The sequence below is a fragment of the Drosophila biarmipes genome, chromosome 2R, assembly GCF_025231255.1.
Source record: "Drosophila biarmipes strain raj3 chromosome 2R, RU_DBia_V1.1, whole genome shotgun sequence".
NCBI classification, from domain to species: Eukaryota; Metazoa; Arthropoda; class Insecta; order Diptera; family Drosophilidae; genus Drosophila; species Drosophila biarmipes.
In genome coordinates, this window is record NC_066615.1 from 10,625,348 (window position 1) to 10,639,536 (window position 14,189).

Consider the following 14,189-nt stretch of genomic DNA (forward strand, 5'->3'; position numbering starts at 1 on the left):
ACGGACGGACAGGCGGACATGGCTAGATCGACTTGTTTGGTGACGCTGATCAAGAATTATGGGGTCTGAAACGTTTCCTTCACCGCGTTGCAAACTTCTGACTGAAATCATATTACCCTCTGCAAGGGTATAAATACACACAGAGTAACATGTGATGGGACAATTTTGGGAGCCAGTTTTTTTAAACTTTCAGCACGTGTGACAGAATTCTTATCTGTTGAATGTTCAATTGAACAGATTAGAAAGTCATCGTCAACCAGTCAGTTTAGACAATACATTTAGTTTGCGTGTTTTTAAAGTTCACATACACTCAGAGAAAAAAGCGAGTTTCGATGTAAAATCAAAAATGAATGACATTGAAAGTTTGATAATTTCACCAGGAGGGTGTGCGAGGGTGTGCGAAAGTGACTACAATATATACACAATAATAATAAAAACTATAGTAATCGTCCGATTGTTACGAGGTTTACATAAATCGAAAGGTATTGCAAAAACTGAAAAGATTGCTCACCAAGACTTTAAAAAATTAATTGGTTTGGGAGAAAGAGGGGTGAAAGTGGAAAAGTAGACATTTTTGGGGACCATTATTTCCCGCTATTAACGTTGTATTCTCGCATAAAATACACGTCGAATGTCACCTCAAACGTAAAACGCAAAACATAATTTTGGGGACTTTTGAAAATGAAAAAATAATTTTTTTTGTTAGTTTGTCCTTTGTCCCAAAATATTTTAGGATCCTAGAAATAGTATATGGTGTTAAACAGCTCGATTAAGGGAACATTAGTTCAACCACTTTTGGAAAAACCCGCTAGCGGGAAAACAGCTATAAATAGCAACATTTTGGAAGGTCCAAAATTCTGCACTAATGAAGCTACTCACTTGAGCTATAGCTTTTTCTAAAGGTATTTTGTAAATTTATAAACGCCGCTTGAACGTAATTCATGCCCTATATTAAGTAGTATAACAAAAATAAGGCCCTGGAAATATTTAATTGATCATAAACACCTTATTGTAGAAAAACCCGCTTTATATATACAAAAATAAATAACTAACTAAATTAGAAAATTATTAATTAGCAAAAAAATACAAAAATAAATGATAATATAAAAATTTTACATAATATACGTGGTATGAATAATCCAAACAATGCTTGTTATGCAACCCCTACTGAATGCCTTATGAATATATGATTTATAAAGAAATCATTATTAAATGATCAAAATAGTAGCATTTTTAAGGCACCTCATTTTAATTATATAAACCCTACATTGATGGTTACAAATATTATTATTTCAGATTTACCATCAATAATTTTTGCGGGAACTATTCGAGTGTCATTACCTAGCAGGAATAAAACATTTATTTGTACATAACGTACGTATTTAGAATGCTCTACCTGCGATTATAGGTCAAATATACGAATAACAGACTCGGCTAGTGATCCTGATCAAGAATATTCCATACTTTCCGACGAATATAGTATATCCTTTTACTCTACGAGTAACGGGTATAACTAGAGGACAAAGGGTTGTCCCAAGGGTTCAGTATGAGGATTTTCGCCATCCACAAAATAAATGTTTTGACTGCCCAATTAGCATTCAATAAAAACTAATATAGCCATAGTTTTTCATTCAACATAAAACAGTATATACACATATTTTCTGGTGGACAAGAACATTTAGAGATTGTTGTTTATTAGCTTAGTAAAATGATCGATCTTTTCTGAAAACTGATGTATAGTGTCCTGCATTTAATGCGTTTATATGGTGAAATATGGCACTTGATAAAATATATATTTTATTTTTATACCCTTGCTTCAGTCAGCAGTTTGATTTCAGTCAGCAGTTTGCAACACAGTGAAGGAGTCGTTCCCAACCCCATAAAGCACAAGCCGAGTTGATCTAGCCACGCTTTTCTGCCTGTTACATACTTTCCGACGTTACACACTTTACGTGTAACGGGTATAAAAAAGATGCATTGATTGGTGAATTAAGGAAGTTCATTTAATGGAAAATTAATGGTGGTGTACTAAAATAATAGTCTGAGAGCTTTAACTGTTGAATGAATATATATAAGGCGTGAACCAGTCAGTTTGGGCAATACATTTAGTTTTCGTATTTTGAAATTTGAGTTACGAACGATATTAAAACCTTTTGATATTTGTCCAAAAATGTGAGAGGAATAAAAATGCGTCGCTCATGAACATCTTTAAATCAAGACGACCAAAAATATGCTATGATTTTCAAAATTGCATTAACATTTAAAATCAATTTATCTGCACGCACTCTGTTCGCTCTAAGGCACACTAACTTACAGGAAGGGTCAACAAATGGCTGCTGGCAATCGTCAGAACTTGCATTGAGCCAAATTGCATAACAAACATAATTTTAATTAAATCAACAACTTGGTTGGGAACGCACTCTATCATAATTGCCACGCACGCCCACAAAAGCGCACTCGGCCAAGTTTAATTAAAATGTCAGAATCGTTATACACGTAAATTGTAATTGCATTTTTTTGGTTTGCTTGCTGAGGTAATAATTACACACAACACATTGGCAATGTGCTCTAAAGCTGTTTAGGCAGAAATTAAATGCATTTGCATATTCAATTGAACCGAACAAATGAGCTTCCACAAATGAATAGCGCATGGTTGAGCTTTTTCCGCAAATTAAAAGTTGTCAATTAGTTTAATGTTTAATGCATCTCTCCAAAGGTGCAATAAAAACTAGTTTAAACATATTTTTAAAGCCGTTCCCAGGCCCGTGATTAACGAAAATAATATTCCATAATATGATGGTCTCCATTCGTAACAATCAAGTTCTTCGACATTGTATATTTTTTATTCCGTATCAAATTGTAAAGTATTTGTATATAGAGTATTTATGTTTATGTGTATAGTCTGCATTTTACAATTCAATTACAAAATCGGTAGGCATTTAGTGACGTTCTTGGTCACTATAACTGCAGCATAACACCACTCCTCTTCAACAAATAAAACAGAAATAAAAGAAAAGTAAAATTAAAGGAAAACTTTATAAAAATAGGTTCGTCGGTTTCTTCTTTCTTTCTGATTTTGTTGCATTTATTGTTATTCTTATTATTCCAAAATACAGCTTATCATTAGTTTGAACAAGAAAATTTTGATTATGAAGACGAATTAAGTCGAAGACCCCCGCACTCTCTTACTAAATTCGTTATGTTTGACACGACAATTTGCAGGGAAATGTGACTGATTATGGGGGCCTCAGCTAGGATGAACAGTATCAAATCTATCAACTATTGTCATGAAAACTTTCGGGACGTACAAATATACAGACGTTACGGAAAGGAGCTCGTACAAATTTGGTAGGTAAATGTTAACTCTTAGGTGATTGAGGTTTAGTCTATGATTTGCCTTTGTTAAATTTACAACAATTTCACACTTGCGTTACAACAAAACGATCGAAGGGCCGAGTGTCTGCCCCTCGCTCAGCTTGATTTTAAGCGCAAATCGCGTAGGTAGTTCGTTAGGTTTTTATATATTTTTGGCAGGATGTAGTTTTTGTTATTTTTGTATACGTTAACCGTTCAGCTTTGCTCGCTAGTGTTCTGTATTTGATGGTTAAGCTCGGCTTTCTCTAACCCTATCTGTGCCACACTCAACTGATTTCGCTCGCTAAGGACCTAATATTAAATTATACAAAATAAATAATCGAAACCATAATCATAATAGACAATAACTTCTTCGCCTTTCTAATGCGTCCTCGTTGCGTACAAAATAGACGTTATGTTGCATTAGAGAAATTAAGCGGTAACTACTACGAGCTTCTACAAGCAGTTCTCTGTCTCTCCTCCAATCCATTTCGCCTATTGACATCAGTCGAGTCCTCATTTCTCTAGACCTAGTCCTCGTCCTTTGCTGTTCCTGCTGATGTGGACGCGTGGTCATTGGCACTTTCGCTGGCTTTGCCATCGGAGGAGGCTGCTGCCGCCGAAGCCGGCGCAGCATCGCTTCCGTTCTTGTTGCGGGCGTCCTCCTTGGCCTCCAGAGCGCGGATGCGGTTCTCCTGCTTGACGATGATCGCCTTGAGTTTGCGGATTTCGTCCTGGATGGTGCGCAGGTCTTTTTCCTGTTTATAACAAGCAATTGATTGGTGGATAAACCTCATTTGCAATGCAGGTGGTAATTACCGACAAAACCGCTGCTGGCGGTCCTCCTTCGCTAGCCTCGTTGTTGTTGCCAGTTGCATAGGAACCGCCGCCCGCACTGCTGCTCGCCGCTGCGGAGCTGCCACCGTCACCACCTCTGGGCTTGTTGAGAATGTTGCCCGCCTTCTTCGCCGGCAGAGACTTGTTGACCGACGAGGACACGTAGCCGCCCTGTACAATGGAAACGCGATCCTGATTAGGTGGATTAGAATATCTGTTCGTTTCAGAACACAACGAGCAACAATGAACACAACAACAAGCGCCACGCTCGTTCGCGTGCGTGTTAGGGCCAAGTGTGCGTGTGTGCGGCGTGTTACTGTTTTCTATTTTTAATGTTAATCTTTTAAAATACCTCAAAAATTACACCTACACAAAAAAAAAGGTACACTTTAATGTTAATTTAGCTGAAGGTTAGAATTCATTATCTTTTTGAAACCTGGAAAGCTATACTTCTGCTTCTTTAATATGTTTCTAAAATTTCTTTGAGGAACTAAGTATACGACCTTAGGATGCCACATCTTGTAGGTAAATGTTGAAAGTTAAACCTTAGTCAGTGTGGGTGAGTGGACTGTGTCTTGGCGGACGGGACACAAACGTAGATAACGCAGAAAGGAACGCAAGCAAAGCACGCGCAGGCATAACACGCGGGTAGCCACCGACAAGCGCAGGAAGTGAGCTTTAAACGGGCCTATTGGAGGTAGGTAACAACAAGGAACTGCAAAGCCGTTGGAATACATTGGAGAAGGGGCACCTACAGTGGCAGCGGCTGTCTCATCCACTTCGAGCCGCATTGCCAACTGTGGTCCAGCCCCGCGAGACCGCATGCTGATATGAATCCTATATCTTGTACGCTCCGATCGCCGGCAGAATGGCTGGCATTTTGGCCGAACCCTCACCGCATTCGGCTGCGAGCGCTGTATTTCCAACGCGTAGGCTAAACGGAGTGGCATCTGCAATGCGGCCACTTACTTTGAGCGAAAATGTGATTGGATCCGCATCCTTGCCGTCGATCCACTCCTCCGCAGTGATGGCAGCATCCTCGGCTAGCGTGTCGGGGTAGAGATCCTCCTGGAAGAGATCCGATTTGCGCGGCACTGTCATCGAGATGACTTGGCACAGACCGTTGTTGTTCATGCGATAGAACTTGGCCACCTCGCAGGTGGTGACATCACAGCCTCGCTTGGGCATCAGGCCAATACCACGCTGCGGCTCTGTCGTCTGAAACGTGTTGATGTAGTGCACGAAAGGAGGCTCGGGCGTAACCTGTACAGAGAGAGATTAGGGGTTAGATGACATGTATCTCAAAGAATGCCTTTTGTTACCAACCTCGAAATACCTGATGACCGAGTCACCCTTGCCGCACAGATAGATCATGTTCGTGTCTGCATCGTAAAGCGGGAACATCACGCCGTTGGACGTATCGAGCTCCACCATGACGATGGGCTCGTTAAGGGCGTCCGGTGCGCGCAGAGAGTACTGGCGCTCCGAGCTCCGGTTGAAGCCCGTGGTAAAGATCAGACCATGGCGCAGGAAGATGGCGCGGGTGGCTTTAGAGCCCTCGTGGCACATGGCCTCGCTGTCTAGCTCACCCGTGCGCGGATCGTAGATGCGGATCTTTTTGTCCTTGCAGGTGGTGACCAGCTTGGAGCCGTCCCAGTTGAAGCAGGCGCTGTACACGATGTCTGGGTGGGAGTCGATGTGCACGAGGATTTCACCAGTGCCCACGTTCCAGATGACGACCTATAGGGCAGGGATTATATGAGCAGGGTCTCGCCAGGATGAGGCTAGCATTCACTGACCTGGTTATCGGAGCCGGCGGTGAGCAGCACATTGAGGGCCGAGGGATGCCACAGCACCAGACCCACGCGACGCTGATGGAAGACCAGGTCGACCACGGGTTCCGTGAGGGTACGCGACAGACCGCCATCGGGAATCTGCCAGACCTTGACCACACAGTCCTCTGAGCCGGACGCGATCACATTGTCGTTGTGGGGGCACCAAGCGATGTCCAGCACAGGACCCTTGTGTCCGCCCACCAAGGGGTGGTCCGCCGCTATGCGACCAACCTGAAAAAGTCCATTAAACACCGTTTAGTACAATTAGCCACCGTGAACCAATTAATTGACGGCCGGCTACGTCAAAACCAGACACCAATGGAAAACTGCAAGCTCGCGACCCATTGGCCCAATTCCAGAATTATTATTTATAGCCCACTACGACTGCATTCGCTTTTGCTGCGTTCACTAATCCGCGGAGCCAGCATTTCATAATTGTAAACTTCATGCGTTATTTAATGCGCTTGAATTAGGGAAAATTACTCCCGCCGAGATTATGGTATGAGAAGCAATGTAAGGGCTTAAAAGGGTACTGGATTGTAAGAGTTTGTGAAAGAGTTCCTATATTTCTCTGTTGATTTTTATTTGTTTTCTTTTCTATTGCTCTTTAAAATAAATTTGGTTTTCTATGAATGTATATTGGTGGAAAGGTGGGTCACAGAAAAATATATATAATTCCAAAACAATTTTCATAAGACTGCCAAACGCATAAATCTATTTTAGTTGTTCAAGAACTTTTGCTTGCTCATTTCCACACTTGCCACATGCGGCCAACCTTGGCCACTTGATGGATCTCACTTATCATCTGCCTCGCCCTCAAACCGACCAAATCCAGTACCCATAAAGTATGGAAAATAGGGCGTGTGAAAGCCGCTCTACATAGAAATCGTCACTTACAGAAGTGGCAGCTGCTTAACCGTCAAGAAGTCTTAGCAAAAAAAAAGAAGCTCATAGAGGCTACAGCGCGTTTTACATACAAATGTGTTCCAATTAGAACGACACTCGGCCTGCCTCCAAATTCGTTTTGACCAAAAGCAGAGGATCGTGGGAATGGGGGATGGGGTGTTGGATGGGGGATACTGACGCCCACACTTTGGCGGGAGCTGCAGAGACGGCCATGTCAGAACGGAAGCCCATGTGGCCAGATATGGAGCACACTGGCCAACTGATTTTGGAGAGTGAAAATGAAATTTATTTGGAAATAAACAATTATTTTATTGCGGTATAATTCGTCGAGCGCAGAAGTGTGCGTTTCATGCAATGATTCGACCACATATCATTCTTTCTATTCATTTGGCGGTAGAACGCTCCTGCGTCTCTCTCTAAAATTAGACGATTCTGTTTGTCATGTTGGCTGTTGGCCAAATTACAAAAGTGCGCCAGCTAAGAGAATCGCTGCGGCGAGAGTAGCAGAATTCAGAACTATTTATAAACACATGAGCGATTGGGGGGAGTCATTCGAAATCCGTCGACGTCACTCGCGACGTGGCAACAAGCCCGCAAATGGCCGCAAACTTTATGCCAAAAAGGGCCCTATAAATAGTCGGCCATTGTCTTGGCCAAAAATAGCCCAACGCATTTGGCCGAATGCAGCTATGCGTAATAGGTCCTCGGTGGGGCAGCACTCACTTTGTTGTGTGGCAAGACGATGAAGGCTCCGCCGCCCGCCGACTCCACGATGATGGCCAGGAACTTGGGATTCACCGCGCAGAATGTGGAGTCCCAGCTGGACTTGGATACCCGTATGTTGTCGTAGCACTGCTCCCGCTTCAGGGCCTGTCCGTAGACGTGGCGGAATTTGGAGCTGCGCACTACGCGAAACGACATCTTGATGCTGCAGTGGCTTGGGTCAGAGGTCAGTCCTGAGTTTCTCTACGGCTACTCTGGAAAGACAATTGTGGGCAGAAGTACAAGATTATTAGGCATTCTTGGGGTATCACTTACTTATCAATACTATTTCCCTGCTTATCCTATAAACTAAATTGCCTAAGTCCACGGTGGGATGCGTCTTGCACACTTTTAATCCCATAAAATAAAAGTCCTCCAAGATTATTACAGTATATTGAAAGCACGTACGATTATATCTTTTTTCACGTAACATAAATAGTCGGTTTCGTTTTTCACCTTCAATTCATTTACTTCTACTTCTCTTGAGCAAAAGGTAATATAAAGTCGTTTCGAAAACGTTTTACTTATTTTTTAAAAATTTGGATTTTCTTAGCAATTGATATACGAGTACTACATCAGATAACATATCAAACCGAATTCTACAAAGTAAAAATCAGAAGAGGTATATAAAATTCGATTTTTGGAACACCCAGATATTGCGAACTTAGGCTTATTCACGTTACGATCCACGCATAAACACACTGAATAGTTTTATTGTCCGCTTTCAGCTCCGCTCGCTGATGTATTAACTTAAAGCGTTTTCTTTCACCGCGCTTCGCAGCCTCGATTAGTTCAATAAATTTGCATATGCTAATTTCGCTTGTTGCGAAAATCAATGAGCTTTCCCATTCGCAGCGCGCTATTGACGAGCCGGCTTTGTCCGCGAGTGGTTGCATCAAAATTGGTTATGGCATCAATATCGGCGTCTCAAATCGCCGGAAACGAGAGGCGCCTTGCCTAGAACGCTTTCACCTGCCAGCTGCCACAAATGGCGCCACTTTCGTTAATGAATCGCCAGCCGGAACGTGTCGAACTATCAGTTGGCCGGCGGGACGTACCCCTTTCTTTTATATGACATCATCACTCACTCCAGTAAAGAATAGCCACCTGCCAACACGTGAGTTATGGCACAGCTGTCAGACGAACCCAAATCCGAACCCGATCCTAAGCCCCAAAACCGAAAAAGCAAAACCCCTGGCTAACACTCCGAGAGAGTTCTAGTCAACTACGTGCTGGCAAGAGTGGCGAAAATCACTTCTGGGTTGGGCCGAGACCGAGGCCGCCTTTCGTTTTTAATCAGAAAAGTGCCATTAAATTGTTTTACCCCTCTTTGCGCTTTGTCTTGCTCGGAGGTATTCATATTTATTGCAAGCACTTTGTCATTGACCCCTTAAAAACTGGCACCAAAGCAGACCCCGCTAGTTGATTACTTTCTACACCTCAAAGGAATGTGAATATCTTTGGCCGCAAGGTGAGTCTTAGTTGGCTTCGTTTTTGGATGAGTGCTGGCAATGGGCCGTCCTATCGATGGGACCCCTCGACTGATAAAGAAATATCGCGGAGTTGGCTAAACAGCACAAAGATAATGTTAAGTGCTACGCCTATAGAGTCTAAAGCGACGCAGAAATGTTTGGCACCAAATGGAATATTCTCCAAAGCACTGTATACAGAATATGTGTATATCTAGGTGTATATGTACGGCGCTGATATTTATGTGTTTATACGCCAAACACCTTCGCTTGCAGGCGGGAAAATTTTTGTTTCGCAGCTGAAGGTCAAACTTATTAATAGAAAATTAAATCATCTTGGGCGAAATTAAATTTTCATACACAAACACAGGCGCACGACGCTCGTAGGAGCGTTGTAAATCGCATTTGATGTGTTTATTTATTTTGTTGGCATCGCTGGCATATGCCATGCCTGAGTTATCATCGCCACCGGGCCAGGCTCTCCACTCCCCCGCTCGACCCCGATTGCATTCGCAATTACAGCTCGCAAATGCCAAAAATGCGGCCTCTTCGAGTTTATGTCGACTTGACCTCGTCGCTGGTTTAATCAGAATACCAGCAACTACAAAAGACTGGGGAGGACGGAAGTTGGTTCAAGAAAATCTCTCTTAAGAAACGATAGTCGCACGAGTACACCAGATCCCGAGAGGCGCTATGCGGGTGGTGTGATTGAAAGTGTAATCATGTTGGATACTATCCAACATAATGGGTCCTATATGTCGTATTCTTAATGGGGAATACTCAAAAACCTCTTGCACTTAAATACGTTAAAGAAACATCACCAAAGTTGATTTTACGGACACACACTATACGGACAGACACTATACGGACAGAGACTATACAGACAGACACTATACGGACAGACACTATACGGACAGACACTATATTGACAGACATTATACGGACAGACACTTTACGGACGACACTATACGGACAGAGACTATACAGACAGACACTATACGGAAAGAACTATAAATTGTTTTTAATTTCCAAATAATTTCTAAAAATAAAAAATTGTGATGGCTTTCTTTCCTAAATCTATTATCAACGGAAAAATACTAAATCCAATGAAGAAACTATTAGAAGAAAAAATTCTTATAGATCATTGCTCTTTTAAGAGTCATTGCCAGGAATAGATGCAGACTGCTGTTGAATCATAGAATACCTCATTAAACCACTGGACAAGTAACTTTCAGAAGCAACTGCCGTACAATCGTGTTCATAGCTTGACAATGGCGTTACTATAGGGCCCTTTAGCAAATTGTGTGGCAATCGCGCGAGATGCAACCGCTGCTCAATTGATGCGATCGCGATGGTCCAGCGATCGGGGACTGGTCGCAAATTGGCTTAATGCTTGATTGCAGATCTCGGCGCTTTGTCGACACGTTGTGCTCACCGGCCCCTTCTAATTGCTAACAAATGGTGCCGTGTTCTGTTCTTGCTTCTTGGCGGCGTGACTAAAACGCCGCGAGTGCCCCGTTTGCACCTCAGCCCCTGGGACTTCGAGTGACTTGGGTGTGCAGTCAATTAAGCGTAGTACGAGTAGTTTCCCAGTTTCCAGCACCAGTGCAATGGGGCGTGAGCGAAAATAAAACAGTGTTTGGGTAAAAATAAAGTGGTGATGGAATGGGTCCCTGCTCCAGTTGTGGCTGCGAGGGCCCCGTCCGCTTCGATGACATCTCAATTCCCAATTACACTTGGAAAATTATGTCCAGGTATTATTTCTGTGTTCTTCCAAAAAAAGGGAAGAACCTTAATGTCTATGTCCGTGATAAATGGTTGTAAAATATCATTAAACATGTAGAAATAGTATGTGATAACGAAATAAGAAAGGGAAACTTTTAATGTTTAACTAATAAAAAGTATTTATCTTTAAGATAGTATATTTAAGATATTTGTCTTTAAGATAACTTTTGGAAAAAGTTAAATTAAATTAAGCTAAATCTAGTGGTATTGAAAAACTAAAAAAACTCCCACAACCTAGTTTATATTTTTGGATATTTTAATTTTTCTAGAAATACAAAGAAATTTATATTATAACAATTATCATCATCATCTTAGGTTTATTTTTTGCCTAGACTTTCTTTTGCGTTTTGTGTCATTTTTCACAGTGCACCGCTAATCAGCTGGCCAATGATCGCGGTGCCACAGGCATGAGTCACCCGTGATAAGAGGCCCCCCGTTTGTCGGCCGTCTGCTGCACTGGAAACTTTCGCCGATCGACTCGATGGTGATGATGATGTCATTGCTGCAGTCGCAACGTCATTGGATGTGTAGCGCGTGTGTGTGAAGGTTCATCAAACTGCTCGGGGAGTGTGCGTGCCTGGCGGCGATTAGCCAAAGATTTTGACAAAAAGCGCGCAAGTGTCGCGGCAGACTTGCTGGCTTGCCGCACAGTGGGTGTCGTCGCTGCCCGAGTGAAAGTGGAACTCTGCCGCTAAAATTAACCGCACGTATATGCAGTGCCCCACCCGTCACTCCCCCCTCCCGCTCGCCGGCACAAGTGGCGCTGGCTTTGTTGCTGTCTTAATTGCAGCTCGTTCTTCTTCTTGCCCCGGCATGCCCGCACTTGCCTCCCGTTTGCTGCTATTTTTGCATTTCCAATTGCGCTTAGTCAGACTGGGCGGCAGTTGCATCCTACATACCCTACGTGTAGGGGGTAGTACGACTTATAGTGTTTCCTAATAAAATATGTTATTGTTCTCCCTTACAAATATTTTTTCAATCTTTCAGGTGCGTTATTAGTTCTTAGAAAGTACCATGGTTCTACATATTGGATTATATTAGGTGAAATAATAGATTTTAATGTTATACGTTTCTTCAATAAAGAACTTTATATACCAAAAAATAGGACAAATATCGACTTACTATTAGAAAAGTAATACATTTACTAATGTTATTATATAAAAAAGTTGTGCTAATAGTTCCGTCGATCGTTTTATAAAAATCTACGCCAGAGTTGTCTGTGAATATTGCAATTTTTTTAGTTTTAAAATTAAATTTTTTCATTGTATTCCGGAAATGAAATTCTTATTACTTTTTTAACAAGATAAGACCACTTTGACTATCTTCATTTGGTATGTAAACATCATTGTATGGAGGAACCGGAAGTGTTAGATATAAGGAATATGACGGAAAATTCCAAAAACATACTACAATTTCTAGTCTCTTAGGGCAATCATGCAATTGTTAAATGCTTTTCACATTACATAAATAAGGGGAATTATGGTAAATCGATCGTTTGAATAAAGATCCTTGTATTTTGCAAAAACCGAAAGGGTGTACGAACAAAGCCCTCTTTTTTTCTCGGAGTGATTGTCGCCAATTGGCGTGATTGTAGTCGCCAATCGGCGTTTATGCGCGCGCCTGTTTTGCGATCGCGGCCAAACAGCTGTTGGCGGCTGACGCATAAACGCGATCTGCGGCCGTGCGTGTGTGCGAGAGTCTGCTTCATTCCAGTGCATTTCTCATATTTTGTCACTAATTGGTGTTGGCTAAGTTTCGCTGCTTAACCCATTTGGGGGCAACCGAAATAGCCGTGTGTGGGGGCGTATGCTGCGCGCTCTCTCGCTCGCACTTTCCAGGCCAAGACGCCGCCGCTGGAGGTCGCATGTCTTTCACACTTGCTCTCGCTCGCACGCACACGAAATGAACCGTAATTCGGCGCTGGGGCCGACTGGAAGCCACGTTTGTTATTCCGTATTTCAAATTTCGGCTCTTTTTGGCGCCCATGGCCCCGCCACACCCCCCGCCAAGTCCAGTAACTTGTTGCTTCTGCCAGCAACAATTGGCACATTCTCTCTCCCGCTCCCCGCCCGCTCAACATACTCTCACGCTCGGCGTAAACAAGTGAGAGCCGGAAAAGCCACACAAATTACAGCGAAATGCGAGGAAGGAAAAAGAAACAAACAACAACAAAAACAATTAATACAATCAAGTGTGAAGCAACAAATTCGACCGCTAGTTGTTTTTTCTTTGGATTTCTTTCGCTCGTTTTTGCAACGTTTTTCGGCACTGGCGCTGCCAAAGACGCTGCTTCGCTCTCTTTATTCCCTTTTTTGGGTGTTGGACTCATATAACACGGTGAGCGAGCGGGAGAGCAGATGGCTGAACTTTTATAGCGGTACTCTTCACATGCACTGCGTTCGCCGCTCCGCTCGCACAAGAAAGCACGCACACCAGCACACGCACGCCACACACGGACGCACACCCATACCGCTGCCATCGCAAAGAGGCGGCTGTCGCACTTATTTTTTACCGTGATTTTTAATGATTTTGTAATACGCGCGTTTATTACTTAAGCGCCGCATTTGCATCGGCCGCTCGCAACGTTGCTGGGAAAGTGCCCAGCTGCCGCTGACACCGATGGCAAATATTTATATTCCGCTAAAATACCCGCCGTGATTCATTGCTCATCGCTTTGACATTTAATGTGGCAGGCAGGCTGGGGCCGCGACCGGGGGCAGCGGGCAGCGCAATGGAAAAGCGGCCGCAAGAAACGGCACCGAAATACCAACACTCCACTTCCCCACTCACTTTATTTATCACTCACTGGGGCCAGCGCATTCAGCGGGGGATTGCCACCAAAGATTTTGCACACGACTGGGAACTTAAGGCACTACTCCAAGACTTTTCAGTCAGCAGAAAGACGACGGGGCGAGTACAAAATGCCGACGAGAGCGCGCAGAGCATCTAAGAGCAAGTTCGACACTGTTGTTCGAGGCGAGTTGTTGATATCAGCGCGGTTCACCGTTCACCCGGCGCTGTGCCGAGTTCATCCGTCCAGGGTTGCCACCGGATGGAAAATAGCTAGATCTAGCTGGGGTTAGTTGCAGGGATGCTCGGAAACAGACGAGTTCCATTAGAATAAGATAGGTTAGATTGTTTTGTATTGCTTATGTAGTTGTTGTTTAATATTCAGCTTGTAGATTCTTGACTTTTTGTAGTAAATTAACATTACATTTCTTGGTTTCGGTGTTTTCCATAT

At 43.1% G+C, this 14,189-nt stretch overlaps 1 protein-coding gene across 4 annotated transcripts; it reads right to left on the reverse strand.

The window, feature by feature from the left end:
• Positions 1 to 3,044: 3,044 nt before the first annotated feature.
• On the reverse strand, positions 3,045 to 13,934 carry LOC108030207 (coronin-1C-A). Of its 4 annotated transcripts, none has more exons than XM_017102965.3 (7): positions 13,755 to 13,934; positions 7,656 to 7,909; positions 5,991 to 6,257; positions 5,518 to 5,931; positions 5,161 to 5,454; positions 4,174 to 4,383; positions 3,045 to 4,112 (listed from the first exon to the last, which is right to left on the reverse strand). In XM_017102965.3, the coding sequence occupies exons 2-7, from the start codon at positions 7,851 to 7,853 to the stop codon at positions 3,885 to 3,887; spliced, it is 1,611 nt and encodes a 536-aa protein (XP_016958454.1). In that variant the 5' UTR covers positions 7,854 to 7,909; positions 13,755 to 13,934; the 3' UTR covers positions 3,045 to 3,884. The 4 variants fall into 4 exon arrangements, with proteins under 4 accessions (XP_016958454.1, XP_016958453.1, XP_016958456.1 ...); XM_017102964.3 differs by having other exon boundaries at positions 13,739 to 13,934; XM_017102967.3 differs by having other exon boundaries at positions 4,174 to 4,362; positions 13,739 to 13,933.
• Between the last annotated feature and the right edge of the window lie 255 nt (positions 13,935 to 14,189).

Coding starts and splice junctions, on each gene's coding strand:
- LOC108030207 (XM_017102965.3), bottom strand. CDS start 7,853: ATGTCGTTTCGCGTAGTGCGCAGCTCCAAATTCCGCCACGTCTACGGA. Junction 6,258..7,655: donor TCGTCTTGCCACACAACAAA/GTGAGTGCTGCC, acceptor GGACTTTTTCAG/GTTGGTCGCATAGCGGCGGA. Junction 5,932..5,990: donor CCGCCGGCTCCGATAACCAG/GTCAGTGAATGC, acceptor CCTGCCCTATAG/GTCGTCATCTGGAACGTGGG.